The sequence below is a fragment of the Vidua chalybeata genome, chromosome 31, assembly GCF_026979565.1.
Source record: "Vidua chalybeata isolate OUT-0048 chromosome 31, bVidCha1 merged haplotype, whole genome shotgun sequence".
NCBI classification, from domain to species: domain Eukaryota; kingdom Metazoa; phylum Chordata; class Aves; order Passeriformes; family Viduidae; genus Vidua; species Vidua chalybeata.
In genome coordinates this window covers 829,995-844,728 of record NC_071560.1, presented here as the reverse complement: position 1 = coordinate 844,728, position 14,734 = coordinate 829,995, and the positions used below count along the sequence as shown (strand labels likewise).

At 59.4% G+C, this 14,734-nt stretch overlaps 3 protein-coding genes across 6 annotated transcripts in view; 2 read left to right on the top strand and 1 right to left on the bottom strand.

Moving 5' to 3' along the window:
* MDC1 (mediator of DNA damage checkpoint 1) overlaps positions 1-9,156 on the top strand; it is a 10,553-nt gene extending 1,397 nt beyond the window's left edge. Inside the window, exons 2-7 of one of the 2 annotated variants that reach the window (XM_053967751.1) lie at positions 362-3,569; positions 3,963-4,256; positions 4,880-5,065; positions 6,096-6,221; positions 6,775-6,885; positions 7,968-9,156. In XM_053967751.1, the coding sequence (XP_053823726.1) occupies positions 362-3,569; positions 3,963-4,256; positions 4,880-5,065; positions 6,096-6,221; positions 6,775-6,885; positions 7,968-9,137 (5,095 nt within the window). In that variant the 3' untranslated portion in view covers positions 9,138-9,156. The remainder of the gene's footprint in view (positions 1-361; positions 3,570-3,962; positions 4,257-4,879; positions 5,066-6,095; positions 6,222-6,774; positions 6,886-7,967) is intronic. The other variant, XM_053967752.1, reaches the window with a different exon arrangement.
* LOC128801730 (tubulin beta chain) overlaps positions 1-10,163 on the bottom strand; it is a 22,543-nt gene extending 12,380 nt beyond the window's left edge. Inside the window, exon 1 of one of the 2 annotated variants that reach the window (XM_053967811.1) lies at positions 9,947-10,163. In XM_053967811.1, the coding sequence (XP_053823786.1) occupies positions 9,947-10,122 (176 nt within the window). In that variant the 5' untranslated portion in view covers positions 10,123-10,163. Of the gene's footprint in view, positions 1-4,789; positions 4,922-9,946 lie in introns of those variants that run through there. The other variant, XM_053967812.1, reaches the window with a different exon arrangement.
* On the top strand, positions 10,085-14,734 carry LOC128801743 (tropomyosin-like). 2 transcript variants are annotated; one of them, XM_053967830.1, is made up of 10 exons: positions 10,085-10,166; positions 10,854-10,976; positions 11,133-11,502; positions 12,004-12,093; positions 12,325-12,414; positions 12,594-12,667; positions 12,797-12,900; positions 13,465-13,528; positions 13,875-14,020; positions 14,487-14,734. In XM_053967830.1, the coding sequence occupies exons 1-10, from the start codon at positions 10,096-10,098 to the stop codon at positions 14,597-14,599; spliced, it is 1,245 nt and encodes a 414-aa protein (XP_053823805.1). In that variant the 5' UTR covers positions 10,085-10,095; the 3' UTR covers positions 14,600-14,734. The 2 variants fall into 2 exon arrangements, with proteins under 2 accessions (XP_053823805.1, XP_053823806.1); XM_053967831.1 differs by lacking the exon at positions 10,854-10,976.

The following is a 14,734-nucleotide window of genomic DNA, read 5'->3' as shown; positions in this document are numbered from 1 at the left end:
TGGGGGCAGCTTGGGAGTCTCTGGGTGATTTTGTGGGGTTCCTTGGAGAATTTGGGGGTGTTTGGGAGGGTCCTGGGGCGGTTTAGGGGGATTTGGGGGAGGTTTGAGTTCTGGGGGGTCCCTGGAACAGTTTGAAGCTGTTTTGGGTCATTTTGGGTGTTCGCGAGGGGGGGGGTTGGGGTCCTTGGGGCAATTTGAGGGCATTTTTGGGGGTCCCTGGGGCATTTTTGGAGAGTTTTGGGGCAGTTTGGGGAGTTCCCAAAAGGGTTTTGGGGCTCTTTGGGTAATTTTTGGGATCCTTGGGGGATTTTGGGGGGGGGGGGTCTCAAGCTCCTGAAGCCTCCCAACCCCTCCTTTGCAGTGCCCTGGATGATCCAGCTGTGCCCACAGATGTTAAGGGCCCGCAAAAACGCCTTCCCTGCCCCCGGAACGCCCCAGATGTCATTGGGAAGGGGCCAGATCCAGATGCTGAGGACCCAAAAACGCCCAAAGCAGCTCAAAACACTTTGGAGGCTCCAGATGTGGCAGCAGAAACCCCAAATCCAGATGTGCTGCAGGCCAAAAATGGGCACCGCATGCTGCTGGTGGATAGCGACACAGATGTGGAGGACGAGGGGCCAAATCCAGATGTTGGCCCCCCAAAACATCTTAAAATGACCCAAAATGTGCCTGAAACACCAGATGTGGGGCTGAAAATCTCAAATCCAGATGATCCATGGCTGAAAAATGGGCGTGGGACGCTGCAGGTGGAGAGCGACACAGATGTGGAGGAGGAGGAGGTTGATCCAGATGCGGAGCCCCCAAAACGACTGAAAATGACCCAAAATGTCTCAGAAACTCCAGATGTGGTAGCAAAGACCCCAAATCCAGATGTTTCAGGCCCAAAAACGCGATGTGGGATGCAGGTGGTGGACAGTGACACAGATGTGGAAGAGGATCCAGGTGTGCCACCCCAGAAAAGGCTCAAACTGACCCAAAACATGCCTGCAATTCCAGATGTGGAGGTGGAAACCCCAAATCCAGCTGTGGGAATGCCCAAAACTGGACACTGGACAATGCTGGTGGACAGTGACACAGATGTGGAGGGGGAGGAGGAGAATCCAGATGTGCAGCTCCCAAAACAACTCAGGATGACCCAAAACGTACCTGAAACGCCAGATGTGGCGGGCCCAAAACTCCATTCCCGGATGCTGCTGCTGGACAGCGATACAGATATGGAAGAAAAAGTGAATCTGGATGTGCAGCCCCCAAAAAGGCTCAAAGTGACCCAAAACGTGCCCAGAATTCTAGATGTGGGGGTGGAGACCCCAAATCTAGCTGTGGAAAGGCCCAAAATTGGTCATCATACGTTGGTGATGGACAGCGACGCAGATGTGGACACGGATCCAGATATGCAGCCACCAAAAAGGCTCAGGAGGACCCAGAATGTGCCCAAAACTGCAGATGTGCGATGGGGGACACCAAATCCAGATGTTTCAGGCCCCACAGTCGGGTGTCAGATGCTGGTGGACAGCAGCGACATAGATGTGGAGGAGGATCCAGATGTGGAGCCCCCAAAATGGCTCAGAGGGACCCAAAACGTCCCCGAAACTCCAGATGTGGCTGCAAAGACCCCAAATCCAGATGTTTCTGGCCCCGAAATCGGGCGTCAGACATTCCTGGTGGACAGTGACACAGACGTGGAGGAGGAGAATCCAGATGCTGAAACCCTAAAAAAGCTTGAAATTACCCAAAATGTGCCTGAAAGTCCAGATGTGGTGGCACAGACCCCAAATCCAGATGTTGGAGTGACCAAAAATGGGCGTCAGGCACTACTGGTGGACAGTGACACAGATGTGGAGGAGGAGGAAGGGAATCCAGATGTTTGTCCTTCAAGAAGATGGAAAAATCCTCAAAACATGCTCCAAACTCCAGATGTGCCCACACAGCCCCCAAGTCCAGCTGTGGAGGGGTCACAGAGGGGTCACCGGGCACTGCTGGATGACAGTGACACAGATGTGGAGGAGGAGGCAAGTCCAGATGTTGGATCCCAAAAAAGACTGAAACCAGCCCCAAACATGCCTGAAACTCCAGATGTGAGGCTGAAAACGCCAAATCCAGATGTTTCAGGCACAAAAATTGGGTGTGCGATGCTGCTGGTGGACAGCGAGACAGATGTGGAGGAGGATGAGATGGGTCCAGATGTTCGGCCCTTAAAAAGACGGAAAATGACCCCAAATGTGCCTGAAACTCCAGATGTGCCCACACGGACCCCAAATCCAGCTGTTGGAGGCTCTGAATCCAGATGTGGAGCCTTGGTGGTGGAAAGTGGCCCAGATGTGGAAGAGGATGAGGCTGATCCAGATGTTCAGCTGTCCAAAAGACAGAAAATTACCCAAAATGTTCCCAAAACACCAGATGTTGGGCTGAAACCCCCAAATCCAGATGTTGGGATGCACCAAAGGACCCAAAATGTGGCTGAAACTCCAGATGTGGAGGGGGAAGAGGAAGGGTGGGATCCAGATGTGGCCACCCAGCTGTTCCTGCCCCCAAATCCAGATGTTGGGGAGGCTGAGGCAGATCCAGATGTTAGGAGCCCAAAACAACTCCAAATGACTCAGAAGCCACACGAAATTCCAGATGTGGAAGAGGAAGAGGAATCAGATCCAGATGTAGCCACCCAGCTGTTCCTGCCCTCTCCAGACGTTGGGAGCCCAGAAAGCCCCAAAATGGCCCCAAAGGACCCCAAAAACCCAGATGTGGAGGAGGAAGAGGAGTCAGATCCAGATGTGGCCACTCAGATGTTCCTGCCCTCTCCAGATGTTGGGAGCCCAGAAAGCCCCAGAATGACCCCAAAGGACCCCAAAGTTCCAGATGTGGAAGGGCTGCCCTCCCTAGATCCAGATGTGGCCACACAGCTGTTCTTGCCTCCACATCCACGTGTGGGGGTCAGCCCAAATCCAGATGTTCTGGGTCCAAAACAACCCAAAATGGCCTCAAATTACCCCAAAATTCCCAATGTGAGGGTGGAGAACCCAGATCCAGATGTGGAGGGGGAGGAGGACTTGGATGTGGCCACCCAGCTGTTTCTGCCCCCTGATCCAGATGTGGAGGGGGAAGGACCCTCAGATCCAGGTGTTGGGTCCCCAAAACCACACAAAAGTCCCCTAAACCCACCCAGAATTCCAGATGTGGACATGAAGAGCCCAAATCCAGATGTGGAGGGGTCACTGGGTAGCCACAGGACGTTGCTGGGGGGTGATGATCCAGATGTGGAGGAGGCAGCCCCAAATCCAGATGTGGCAGCCTCAAAACGACCCCAAACGGCCCCGAAAGTCCCTGAGATTCCAGATGTGGAGGTGGATACCCCAAATCCAGATGTGGAGGAGCTGGGGAGCCCTGGCCTGGATCCAGATGTGGCCACCCAGCTGTTCCTGCCCCCTGACCCAGATGTGGGGTGCCCAGAAAGCCCCAAAAGGGACCCGGATGAATCCCAAATTCCAGATGTGGAGCAAGAGGCCCCAAATCCAGATGTTGGGGATCCCCCAAGCCCTGCCCAGGAGGAAGCAGAAGCTCCGCCCACCGTGCAGGTGAATTTGGGGGGGGTCCCAGCTGATTTTTGGTCAATTCTGGGGGCTCCGAAGGGATTTTGGGGGGGCTCCAGGTGGATTTTTTTGGGGTTCCCCGTGAATTCTGGGGGCGCCCAAGTGGGGTTTTGGGAGGTTCCAAGTGGGCTTTGGGGTGCCCGGTGCATTTTGGGTGACCCGCTGTGGTGTGGGGGGCTCTCAGGTGAATTTTTGGGGGTCCTGGGTGATATTTGGGGATCCGAGGTGGAATTTTGGGGGTTCCCAATGGAATTTGGGGGATTTTGGGGGTGGCAGGTGGATTTTGGGGGTTCCTGGGAGGGTTTTGGGGGGGGTTCCCTATGAATTTTTGGGGTTCCGGTTGGATTTTGGCGTCCCATCGCAGCCCCTCTCCCCCAGGTGCGGCGCAGTCGGCGATTGGCTGAGAGCAGAGGGGGTGGAGCCACAAGAGGCTCCGCCCCCTCCCAGAAGGGACATTCTCGAGGCCCCAAGCCCCGCCCCTCACCCAAGCCCTGCCCCCAGAGGGGGCGGAACCAAGTAGGGGCAGGGCTTAAAGTAACCCCACCCTCAATATCCATAAAAGGAAATGGGCGGGGCTCGGTGGTGACCTCATCCCCAGAGGAGGCAGAGCCAGCAGGGGATGCCAAGCGCAGGCTCCGCCCCCGGGCAGCGCCGGGCTCCGCCCACATCCGGGTAAGGACCAGTGTGGACCAGTATCAACCAATATGGACCAGTGCAGACCAGTATGGACCAGTACTCCCCCAGTGACTCCTGAGTGACTCCAATATAGCGCAGTGACCCCCCCCAGGGACACCCCAGTGACCTCCCAGTACAGACCAGCATGGACCAGTACAGACCAGTACAAACCAGTACAGACCAGCACATACCAGTACAGACCAGTACCCCCTCAGTGCTCCCCAGTGCTCCCAGTATGGACCACTGCCCCCCCATCCCCTCCCCCACTGTGTCCCCAGCTGCTGTTCTGGTGGCACCTGGGAATGTCCCCACAGTGTCCCCTGATCCTGAGTCCCCCAGGGATGTCCCCACTGTGTCCCCAAACTGTCCCAAACCTGTCCCACTGTCCCCCAGGTGTCCCCAACCCCTCTGGGATGTCCCCAGTGTGTCCTGAATGTGTCCCCAACCTGTCCCAGTGGCCCCTAGATGTCCCCAACCCCCCAGGGCTGCCCCACTGATGTCCCCAATGTCCCCAGGTGCTGTCCCCAGACCTGGTGGTACTCAGGAATATCCCCGATGTGTCCCGAAGTGCTGTTCCCAGGCCTGGTGGCACTCAGGGATGTCCCCAATGATGTCCCCAGGTGCTGTTCACGGGCCTGGTGGCCTCCCCGGCGCTGCGGGTGGCCCTGGGGACGCTGGGTGGCACCGAGGCCACGTCGGTGCACGACTGCAGCCACCTGGTGACCGATGGCATCCGCCGGACACTGAAGTTCCTGTGCGCCCTGGGCAGGGGCGTCCCCATTGTCACCCCCCAGTGGCTGCTAGAGGTGACATCGAGGACATGGCGGGGGATAGGGACAGCAGGGACATTGGGAGGACATTGGGGATTGGGGTCATTGGGGCCATTTGGGGAAATTGGGGACACGGGGACTGGGGACATTGGGGGATTGGGGACATTTGGGACACTGAAGTTCCTGCATGCACTAGGCAGGGGTGTCCCCATTGTCACACCCCAGTGGCTGCTGCAGGGGACATTGGGGACAGTGGGAATTGGGGACACTGGGGACTTTGGGGGATTGGGGACAATCAGGGGTTAGGAACATGGGGGACTGGGGACACTGAAGTTCCTGTGTGCCCTCGCCATAGGCGTCCTCATTGTCACCCCCCAGTGGCTGCTGCTGGTGACATCGGGGACAACAGGGGGTTGGGGACACTGGGGACAGCGGTGACACCGGGGACAGTTGAAGGGGTTGGGGATATCAGGGCACTGGGGACATTGGGGACATGGAGGGGACGTGGGGGATTTGGAACACTGAGGACACTGAAGTTCCTGTGTGCCCTTGGCAGGGGTGTCCCCATTGTCACCTCCCAGTGGCTGCTGCAGGTGACACTGGGGACAATCAGGGCTGGGGGCAATCAGGGGGGGTTGGGGACAAGGAGAGGGATTTGGGGACATTGGGGACAGGGGGTGGCGTTGGGGACTTTGGGGGGATTTGGGGACATTGGTTGGCCTTGGGGACAATGGGGATTTTGGGGACATTGGAGACAGCTGGAGTGGCCTTGGGGACAGAGGGACATAGGGAACACGGTGACAAGGGGGATTGGCCTTGGGGACTTTAGGGACAGGTGGGGTGACCTTGGGGACAGGGGGAACTCAGGGACACTGGGAGCAGATGTGGGGACATTGGGATAGTCTTGGGGACAAGGGGAGGGGCCTTGGGGACTGGGGGTGGCCTTGGGGTCAAGGGAAAGGACCTGGGGACAGTCAAAGGGACTCTGGGGACAAGGGGGTGGCCTTGGGGACACTGGGGTGGCTCTGGTGGCCGTGTGTGACCCCTGTGTCCCTGTTGTCCCCAGAGTTCCCACAGTGGCCGCCCGCTGTCCCCAGGTCCCTTCCTGCCCCGGGACCCCTCCTGTGAGCGGCGCTTCGGCTTCTGCCTGCGCCCGGCGCTGGCCCGGGCCCGGGAGCGGCCCCTGCTGCAGGTGACAATGTCCCCAAATGTCCCCAATGTCCCCAGACGTCATCTAAACATATCCCTGACCCAGCCCCAGGCACAGCAACAGCCCCTGCTGCAGGTGACAATGTCCCCAAATGTCACCTAAACCCATCTCTGTGCCAGCCCTGGGCATGGTGTCACCCCCTCCTGCAGGTGACAATGACATTAATGTCCCCAAATGTCCCCAGTGCCCCCAGTCTCCCACTGTCCCCAATGTCCCCAATACCTCAATGTCCCCCAATGTCCCTGAGTGTCCTCAATGTCCTGTGTCCCCCCACCACCCCTAATGTCCCCAAATGTCCCCAACCTCCAATACCCCAATGTCCCCGATGTCCCTGAGTGTCCTCAATGTCCCCAACCTCCTTAATGTCCCCAGCGTCCCCCCATCACCCTCCATGTCCCTGAGAGTCCCCAACCCCCCAATCTCCCAAACCCCTCAATGTCCCCAACCCCCGAATGTCCCCAGTCTCCCACTGTCCCCAATGTCCCCAACTCCCTGAATGTCCCCACTGTCCCCCTGATGTCCCCTCTGTCCCCAGGGGTACCAGGTGCACGTCACCCCCAGTGTCCAGCCGTGCCCCGAGGACATGCGGGACATTGTCACCTGCTGTGGTGGCACCTTTCTGCCACAGCTGCCCCGGGAACACGCGGTGAGGGGACAATGGGGACAGGGGACATTGGGGACATCAGGGACATTGGGGAGATAGGGGACTTTAGTGATTTTGGGGATATTGGGGACATTGGGGGGATTGGGGACATTGGAGGGATTGGGGGTTTTTGGGGTTTCTCATGGGGTGTTTGAAGGTGTTTGGGTTTTTTGGGGGGGTTTTGGGGGTTTCTCATTCAGTTTTTGGGGGCTTTGGGGCTTTCTCACTGGGTTTTGGGGGGTTTGGGGTTTTTTGGGGGGATATTTTTGGGGTATTTGGTGGTTTGGGGGGTTTCTCATTGGGTGTGTTTGTGGGGTTTTTTTGGGGTTTTGGTGGAATTTGACCTCCTGACCCCATTTTCCCCCAGCCCCATGCTCTGGTGATCTCGTGTCCCCACGAGCGGGTTGGGTGGGGTTTGGGGTTCCTCACTGGGTTTTTGGGGTTCTTTTGGGGTATTTGGAGTTTCTGAGAGGGCTTTTGGGGTCCTGATCCTGTTTCCCCCCAGCCCCGGGTGCTGGTCCTTTACTGTCCCAAGGACTGCTGGGATCCCGTTCGGGTTTGGGGTTTCTGATGGGGTTTTTGAGGTTCCTCTCTGGGTTTTTGAGGTTTCTCATGGGGTTTCGGGGGTTCCTTACTGTTTTTTTTTCTGCCCAGCTGGGTGGGGTGGTAATTTCCTGTCCCCAGGACCAGGCTGTGTAGTGTATTTGGGGTTTTTCTCTGGGTTATTTGGGGTTCCTCACGGGGTATTTGGGGTTTCTGATGGGTTATTTGGGGTTTCTGATGGGGTTCTTCCCCCAGCCAGGTGTCCTGGTGATCTTGTGTCTCCAGGACCAGGCTGTGTGGGTTATTTGGGGTTTCTCACTGGGTTATTTGGGGGTTTTCTCTGGGTTATTTGGGTTTTTTTCTCTGGGTTATTTGGGGTTTCTCTCTGGGTTATTTGGGGTTTTTCTCTGGGTTATTTGGGGTTTTTCTCTGGGTTATCTGGTGTTTCTCTCTGGGTTTTTGGGGTTTCTCAGTGGGTTATTTGGGGTTCCTCACTGGGTTATTTGGGGTTCCTCACTGTGTTTTTGGGGTTTTTCCCCCAGCCCTGTGTCCTGGTGATCTCGTGTCCCCAGGACCGCTGCCTGTGGCCCCCGGCCGTGGCCGCGCGGCTCCCGCTGCTCTCGGCTGAGCTGCTGCTCTCAGGGGTCCTGCAGCAGCGCCTGGAGCTGGCCCCGTTCCTGCTGAGCCCCTGGCAGCCCCCCCAGCCTCCCCAAAACACCCCTGAGCCCCCTGAAAAATCCCCAAATCTCACCCAACAACTCCGAAATCCCACCCAAAAAAACGCAAATCCCACCCAAAACCAAAAAAATCCCACCCAAAAACCCCCAAATCCATCCCAAAACCAAAAAAATCCCACCCAAAATACCTCGAATCCCGCCCAAAATATCCCAAATCCCACCCAGAAACGGAAAAATCCCTCCCAAGAACCCCCAAATCCCTCCCAAAAAACCCCAGATCCCACCCCAAAAACCCCAAATCCCACCCAAAAAAGCAAAAACACATCCCAAAAAAACCCAAATCCCTCCCAGAAACAAAAAAATCCCCCCCAGAAATGCCCAAATCCCACCCAAAGTACCCCACCCCAAACCCATTCCTGGCCCCATTCTGGGGCCTCCACCCCCCCGCCGAGCCCCCCCAGGACCCGGAGTGGGCGGAGACCCCCCCAAAATCCCCCCCTCAAAACCCCAAATTCAGGGACCCCCAAAAAACCCGCAAATCCACCCCAAAAAAACCCAAATCCACCCAGAAAAACCCCAAAACAACCTCAGGGTCACTCAGAGGGTCCCGACCCCGATTTTGGGGTCCCAGATCCCCCTCAGGATCCCCCCAGGACCCGGAGTCATCGGGGACCCCCCCAAAATCCCCCTCGGGACCCCCCAAATTCAGGGACACCCAAAAAAACCCCAAACCTGCCCCAAAAAAACCCAAATCCACCCCCAAAAAACCCCAAGCAGCCCCGGAGTCTTTCAGGGGGTCCCAACCCCAATGTTGGGGTCCCAGATCCCCCCCTGGAGGCCCCCAGGACCCGGAGCGGGCACAGACCCCCCCCAAATCCAAGGAACTCAAAAAAAACCCCAAACCTGCCCCAAAAAGCCCCAAATTCCATCCCAAAACGGCCCCGGGGTCCCCCCGAGGGTTCCCCCCCCAGTTTTGGGGTCCCCGAGCCTCCCCCGAGCCCCCCCCAGACCCGGAGCCGCCGGGGGCACCAATAAAGTGAATTTGGGCAGTGGAGTTTGGGGGTTTTGGGGTCAAAAATCCCAAATTTTGGGGGTGTATGACCTGGGGGGGGTTGGGGACAGCGGGGACACCTCGGTGACAGCCCTGGCGTGGCCTGGGGGGGGGGGATTGGGGACACTTTGGGGACATCGGGGACTCATTGGGGACCCCCTGGGGGATTTGGGGACACTTTTGGGGACATCAGGGAACCCTTGGGGACACACCGGGGACCCCCTTAGGGACCCCTTGGGGACAGTGGGGAGCCCCCTGGGATGGCCATGGGGGGGGTTTGGGGACATCAGAGAGCCCTTGGGGACATCAAGGACTCTCCTGGGGACACTTTGGGGACACCAAGGACTCTTTCGGGGACCTGCTGAGTTGGTCGTGGTGGCCTTGGGGACATTAGTGACTTCCATGGGGACACTTTGGGGACATCAGAGACTCCTTGGGGACATTTTGGGGACATCGGGGACCTTCCTGGGGACATCGAGGGCCCCCTTGGGGACACCAAAGACCCTTTTGGGGATCACTTGGGGACATTGGGGACCCCCCGGGATGGTCGTGATGGCCTTGGGGACATCGGGAATCCTTTTGGGGCCACCAGGGACCCCCTTAGAGACATTGGGGACCCCCTGGGTTGGTCATGCGGGGGTTGGGGACCTCAAAGGTCCTTTTGGGGACATCGGGGACCCTTTTGGGGACCCTTCTGCCTTTAGCCCCGCCCCCTCCATATCCAGCCAATCAGCGCTCTCGTTCCCGAGCACAACAGCCAATGGCAGCATAGGAAGGGTGGGACGTCTGTTACCATGGGAACGTGCGAACAAGGTCTCCATGGCAACGGGTGACCGCTTCCAGGCTTCTGTTCCCGCCCTCTGCCGCTGTCATCCAATCAGCGCTCGCGAGGCGCGGCGAAACAGCCAATGGCGATGCAGAAGGGGCGGGAGCAGCGTTGCCATGGGGATGGGCCCGAGCGATCGCCATGGCAACGGAGGCGGTCGGGCCTGGGGCGGAAAAAGCGGGAAAAGGTAAAAAAGGGAATAAAACCCGTGATTGCTGTGGGGTGGGAGAGACTGGGGGACCTTGGGGACAGCCGGGACCCCTTGGGGACAATGGGACCCTTCCGGGATGGGCGTGGGGCCTTCGGGCACCATGCCAAGACCCAGTTGCCCCTCAGGACCCTGATTTACGTCGCCAGGACCCCATTCCTCCCTGAAGACCCCAGTTTTCCCTGCCAGGACCCCATTCCCCCCTCAGGACCCCTGTTTTTCCTGGCCCCTCAGAACCCTTTCAGTTTACCCTTTCAGACCCTCATTTACTCTTCCAGGACCGCCCTAAGACTCCCCTTACCCTTTCAGTACCTCATTTACCCCTCCTAAGACCCCATTTCCCCTTCCAGGCTCCCATTTCCCCTTCCAGGACCCGATCCCCTCCCAGCCCCGCCCACCTCTCCCAGATGCGCCCTCCCATTGGTCGGAAGGGGAGGCGGGACCCGGGAGCCACCGCCTCTGATTGGCTGAGGCGGGAGCGCGGGAAAGCGGCGGCGGGGGCGCTTTCCCGGCGTGCACCGCGCGGGGGAACCGGGAGAGACTGTGAGGGAACTGGAAGGTACTGGGGGGAACTGGGAGAGACTGGGAGGCACTGGGAGGTTACTGGGACTGGGGACAGGCTATACTGCTCCATACTGGTCCGTACTGGGAACTGTCCCCCCGCAGGTCGCCGATGGCCGAGCCCCGCCCGGGTTCTCCCAGTGCTCCCAGTGCCCCCCAGTGCTCCCAGTTGCCCCGTCCCAGTCTGGAGGGGCTCATCCCCCCCTCCCACTTTGTGCTGCGCCCCAGGTGAGGCTCCCAGTGCTCCCAGTAACCCCCAGTAATCTCCCAGTGCTCCTAGTAACCTCCCAGTAAACCCCAGTAACCTCCCAGTGCTCCCAGTAACCTCCCAGTAATCCCAGCTCCCCCTCCCAGTGCTCCCAGTAACCCCAGTCCCCCTCACAGGTCCCTGGGGGCAGAGCTTGATGCAGAAAGGGAGCGTGTCCATGAATTGGAGGCAGAGCTGAAAGCACTGAGGGGGCGGAGCCAACGCCAGGAGGCGGAGCTTGAGGCAGAAAGGAGGCGGGGCCAGCACATGGAGGCGGTGCTTGAGGTGGAAAAGGGGCGGAGCCAATCCCTGGAGGCAGAACTTAAGTCAGAAAGGGGGCGGAGCCAAGCACTGGAGGTGGAACGCGATGTCCTGAGGGGGCGTGGCCAGCGAGTGGAGGCAGAGCTGGAGGCGGAAAAGGGGCGGAGCCAACTCCTGGAGATGGAGCTGGAGACCCTGAGGGGGCGGGGCCTTGACCCAGAGGGGGCGGAGCCAAGCCCAGAACAGGTGAGGCCTCAGTGCTCCCAGTTACTCCCTGTAACTCCCAGTAACTCTCAGTAACCCCCAGTAACTCTCAGTAACCCCCAGTAGCTCCCAGTGCTCCCAGTCTCACCTGTCCCAGGTGTTCTGGGTTTGTCTCGGGGCCGGAGCCACCCTGGGAGGGACCAGGGACACCTGGGGGGACACCTGGGGGGACTGGGGATATCTGGGGGCACTTAGGGACACACCTAAACACACCTGGGGATGTTGGAGACACACCTGGGGACACTGGGGGCACACCTGGGGGTACCTGGGGACACCTGGAGAGACCCCAGGGGGCCACCTGGGTGCATCTGGTGCACTTGAGCACACTGGGGCGCATTGGGGACACACCTGGGGACGCTGGGGGCACATCTGGGGATGTTGGGGACACACCCTGGGATGCCCCAGGTGTGTTTGGGGTGCCCCAGGTGAGTTTTTGGGGTCTCAGGAGAGTTTTGGGGGTCTCAGGTGAGTTCTCTCTCTCAGGTGCTGCTGGGCCGCTGGCGCCAGAAGGTTTTCCAGCTGCTGCTGCAGGTGAGGCTGCAGCAGGGCCAGGAGCTGCAGCTGCAGGGACAGGTGAGGGGACATGGGACAGGGGAGGGGACACATCTGGGGCAGGTGAGAGCACATCTGGAACAGGTGTGGGGACACAGGAGACAGGTGAGGGGACACAAGGGACAACTGTGTGCCTTTGGGGTCACATGGACACACCTGGGCACACCTGCTTCCCTGGGGGAGGGTGTGGCAGTCACCTCAGCAGGTCACCTGTGTCCCTCAGGGATGTCACCTGTGTCCCACCTGTCCCAGGTGCGCTCCCTGGGTGCTGCAGTGGCCGCCGGGTCCCGCCAGGTGTCACTGTTGGAGCTGCGACTGCGCCGGGGGGAGCAGGAGAGACAGGTGAGGGACACCTGGGGACATTGGGGACACACCTGGGACAGGTGAGGGACACCTGGGGACACACCTGAGACAGGTGAGGGGACACCTTGGGGACAGTTTGGGGACTGCTGAGGGGTTGGGGACACCTTGGGGCCATCTGGGGACATTCTGAGGACAATTTCGGGCCGTTCCGTGTCCAGGCCCTGTCCCAGGAGCGGCTCCGGGCGGAGGCAGCCGAAGAGGAACTGGGGAAACTGAGTCAGGCCCTGAGCCGGTACTGGCGGAACTGGGAGGGAGTGGGGGGGACTGGGCTGTCCCCATTGCTGTCCCCAGGCTGTTGGGGACACTGGGCGACACTGGGGGTTACTGGTTTGTACTGGTCTGTCCCCGTTGCTGTCCCCAGGCTGTTGGGGACACTGGGCGTGGCCCTGGCTGATGTCACCACGGCCGTTGGGGCCCTGGGGACCCTCAGTGAGCGCCTGGAACAGGCCCAGCACCGACTGCAGGGTCAGTGACACTGGGGACACAGCAGGGACACCTGGGGACAATGGGGGACACTGTGGGGACACGGCAGGGACACCTGGGGACACTGAAGTGACACTTTGGAGGCTTTGTGGGAGGACTGGGGACACTTTGGGGACACCTGGGCACATCTTGGGGACACTTTGTCAGGACTGGAGACACTCTGGGGACAGTTTGGGGACAGTCGGGGGGGTCAGGGACACCTTGGGGACACTTTGGAGGCATTGGGGGAGGACTGGAGACACTTTGGGGGATTTTGGGGACACACTGGGGACATTGGGGGTGGTGGGGACACTTTGGGAACACTCTGGAGGTGTTGGGGGAGGATTTGGGACACCTGAGGAGGGTGGGGGACACTTTGAGGACACTTTGTGGGGGTTGGGGGCATTTTGGGGCCACCTGGGGACAGTTTGGGGACATTTGGGGGACACTGGGGACACTTTGGGCCTGTTGGGAACATTGGGAATGGTTTGGGGGGTTGGGGACACTGAGGGGACACTGCGGTGGCCGTCCCCGCTGTTCCTGTCCCAGTGTCCCCTCTGTCCCCAGTGCTGGTGGCCTCAGGGCGGCTCCGGTGGCAGCGGGAGCCGGAGGGGACAGCGGGGGACAGCGGGTGAGTGACACTGGGGGTGGCAATGGGGACACTGGGGACATTGGGATGGCCCTGGGGACATTAGGGTGACACTGGGGACATTGGGGACATCAGGGGGTGACCCGGGGGACATCTGGGACATTGAGATGGCCCTGGGGACATCGGGGGTGGCCCTGGGGACAGCAGGGTGACCCTGGGGACATTGGGGGGTGACTGTGGGGATACTGGGGACAGTGGGGACAGTAGTGAGTGCCACCAGGGTGGCCCTGGGAACACTGAGGTGGCACAGGTGACATCAGGGGGTGGCCCTGGGGACAGCGGTGACCCCGACAGTGACACAGTGGCTCTGTCCCCTCTCTGTCCCCAGTGCGGTGACCCTGGAGGTGACACCAGAGCAGGTGACAGGGTGGCACCGAGGGGACACTGGGGGTGGCTCTGTCCCCAGGCTGTCACCCCCATGTCCCCCCCAGGCCACCAAGGGCGGGGACAGGACCCGGCCACGCCCAGGCACAGGTGAGCGTGTCCCCAAATGTGTCCTCAATGTTCCCAAATGCATCCCCAAACATGTGTCCCCAAATGTGTCCCTAAACATGTCCCCAGTGTCCTCTCAGTGCCACCAAATGTCCCCAAATATCTCCCAGTGTGTTCCCAAATGTGTCACTGAGTGTCCTTAAATGTCCCCAAAGGATTCTTCAGTGTCCTTCAATGTGTCCCCAATGTTCCCTAAAAATGTCCCTGAGCATCCCCAATGTCCCCAGATGTCCTTCCCAAAGTCCTCTGAAAGCTCCCAGATGTGTCCCCAGGTGTCTCCTCACTGTCCCCGAGGTGTCCCCACTGTCTCATCAGCGTCCCCAACTGTCCTTCAGTGTCCCCAAAGTGTCCCTCAGTGTTCCCAAATGTCTCTCAACATCCCCAATGTCTTCAGTGTCCCCAAATGTGTCCCCAGTGTCCCCAAAGTGTCCCCAACATGTCCCTGCAGTGTCCCTGGCCCCGCTGGTGACGCAGCTCCAGGCCCTCGGTGCCGCCATCCTTGGGGACACCGGGGACATCGGGGACCCCGCGGTGCCAGCGCCCCCGTGGGGACACCAGTGACATCATCGGCGACACAGGTGACATCATCAGGGAGCGCTGGCACTGGAGGGACAGAGATGACATCACTGTGGTGGTGGTGATGTCACTATGCTGATGTTGGTGACATCATGGTGATGACATCATGGCTCTGCCCCA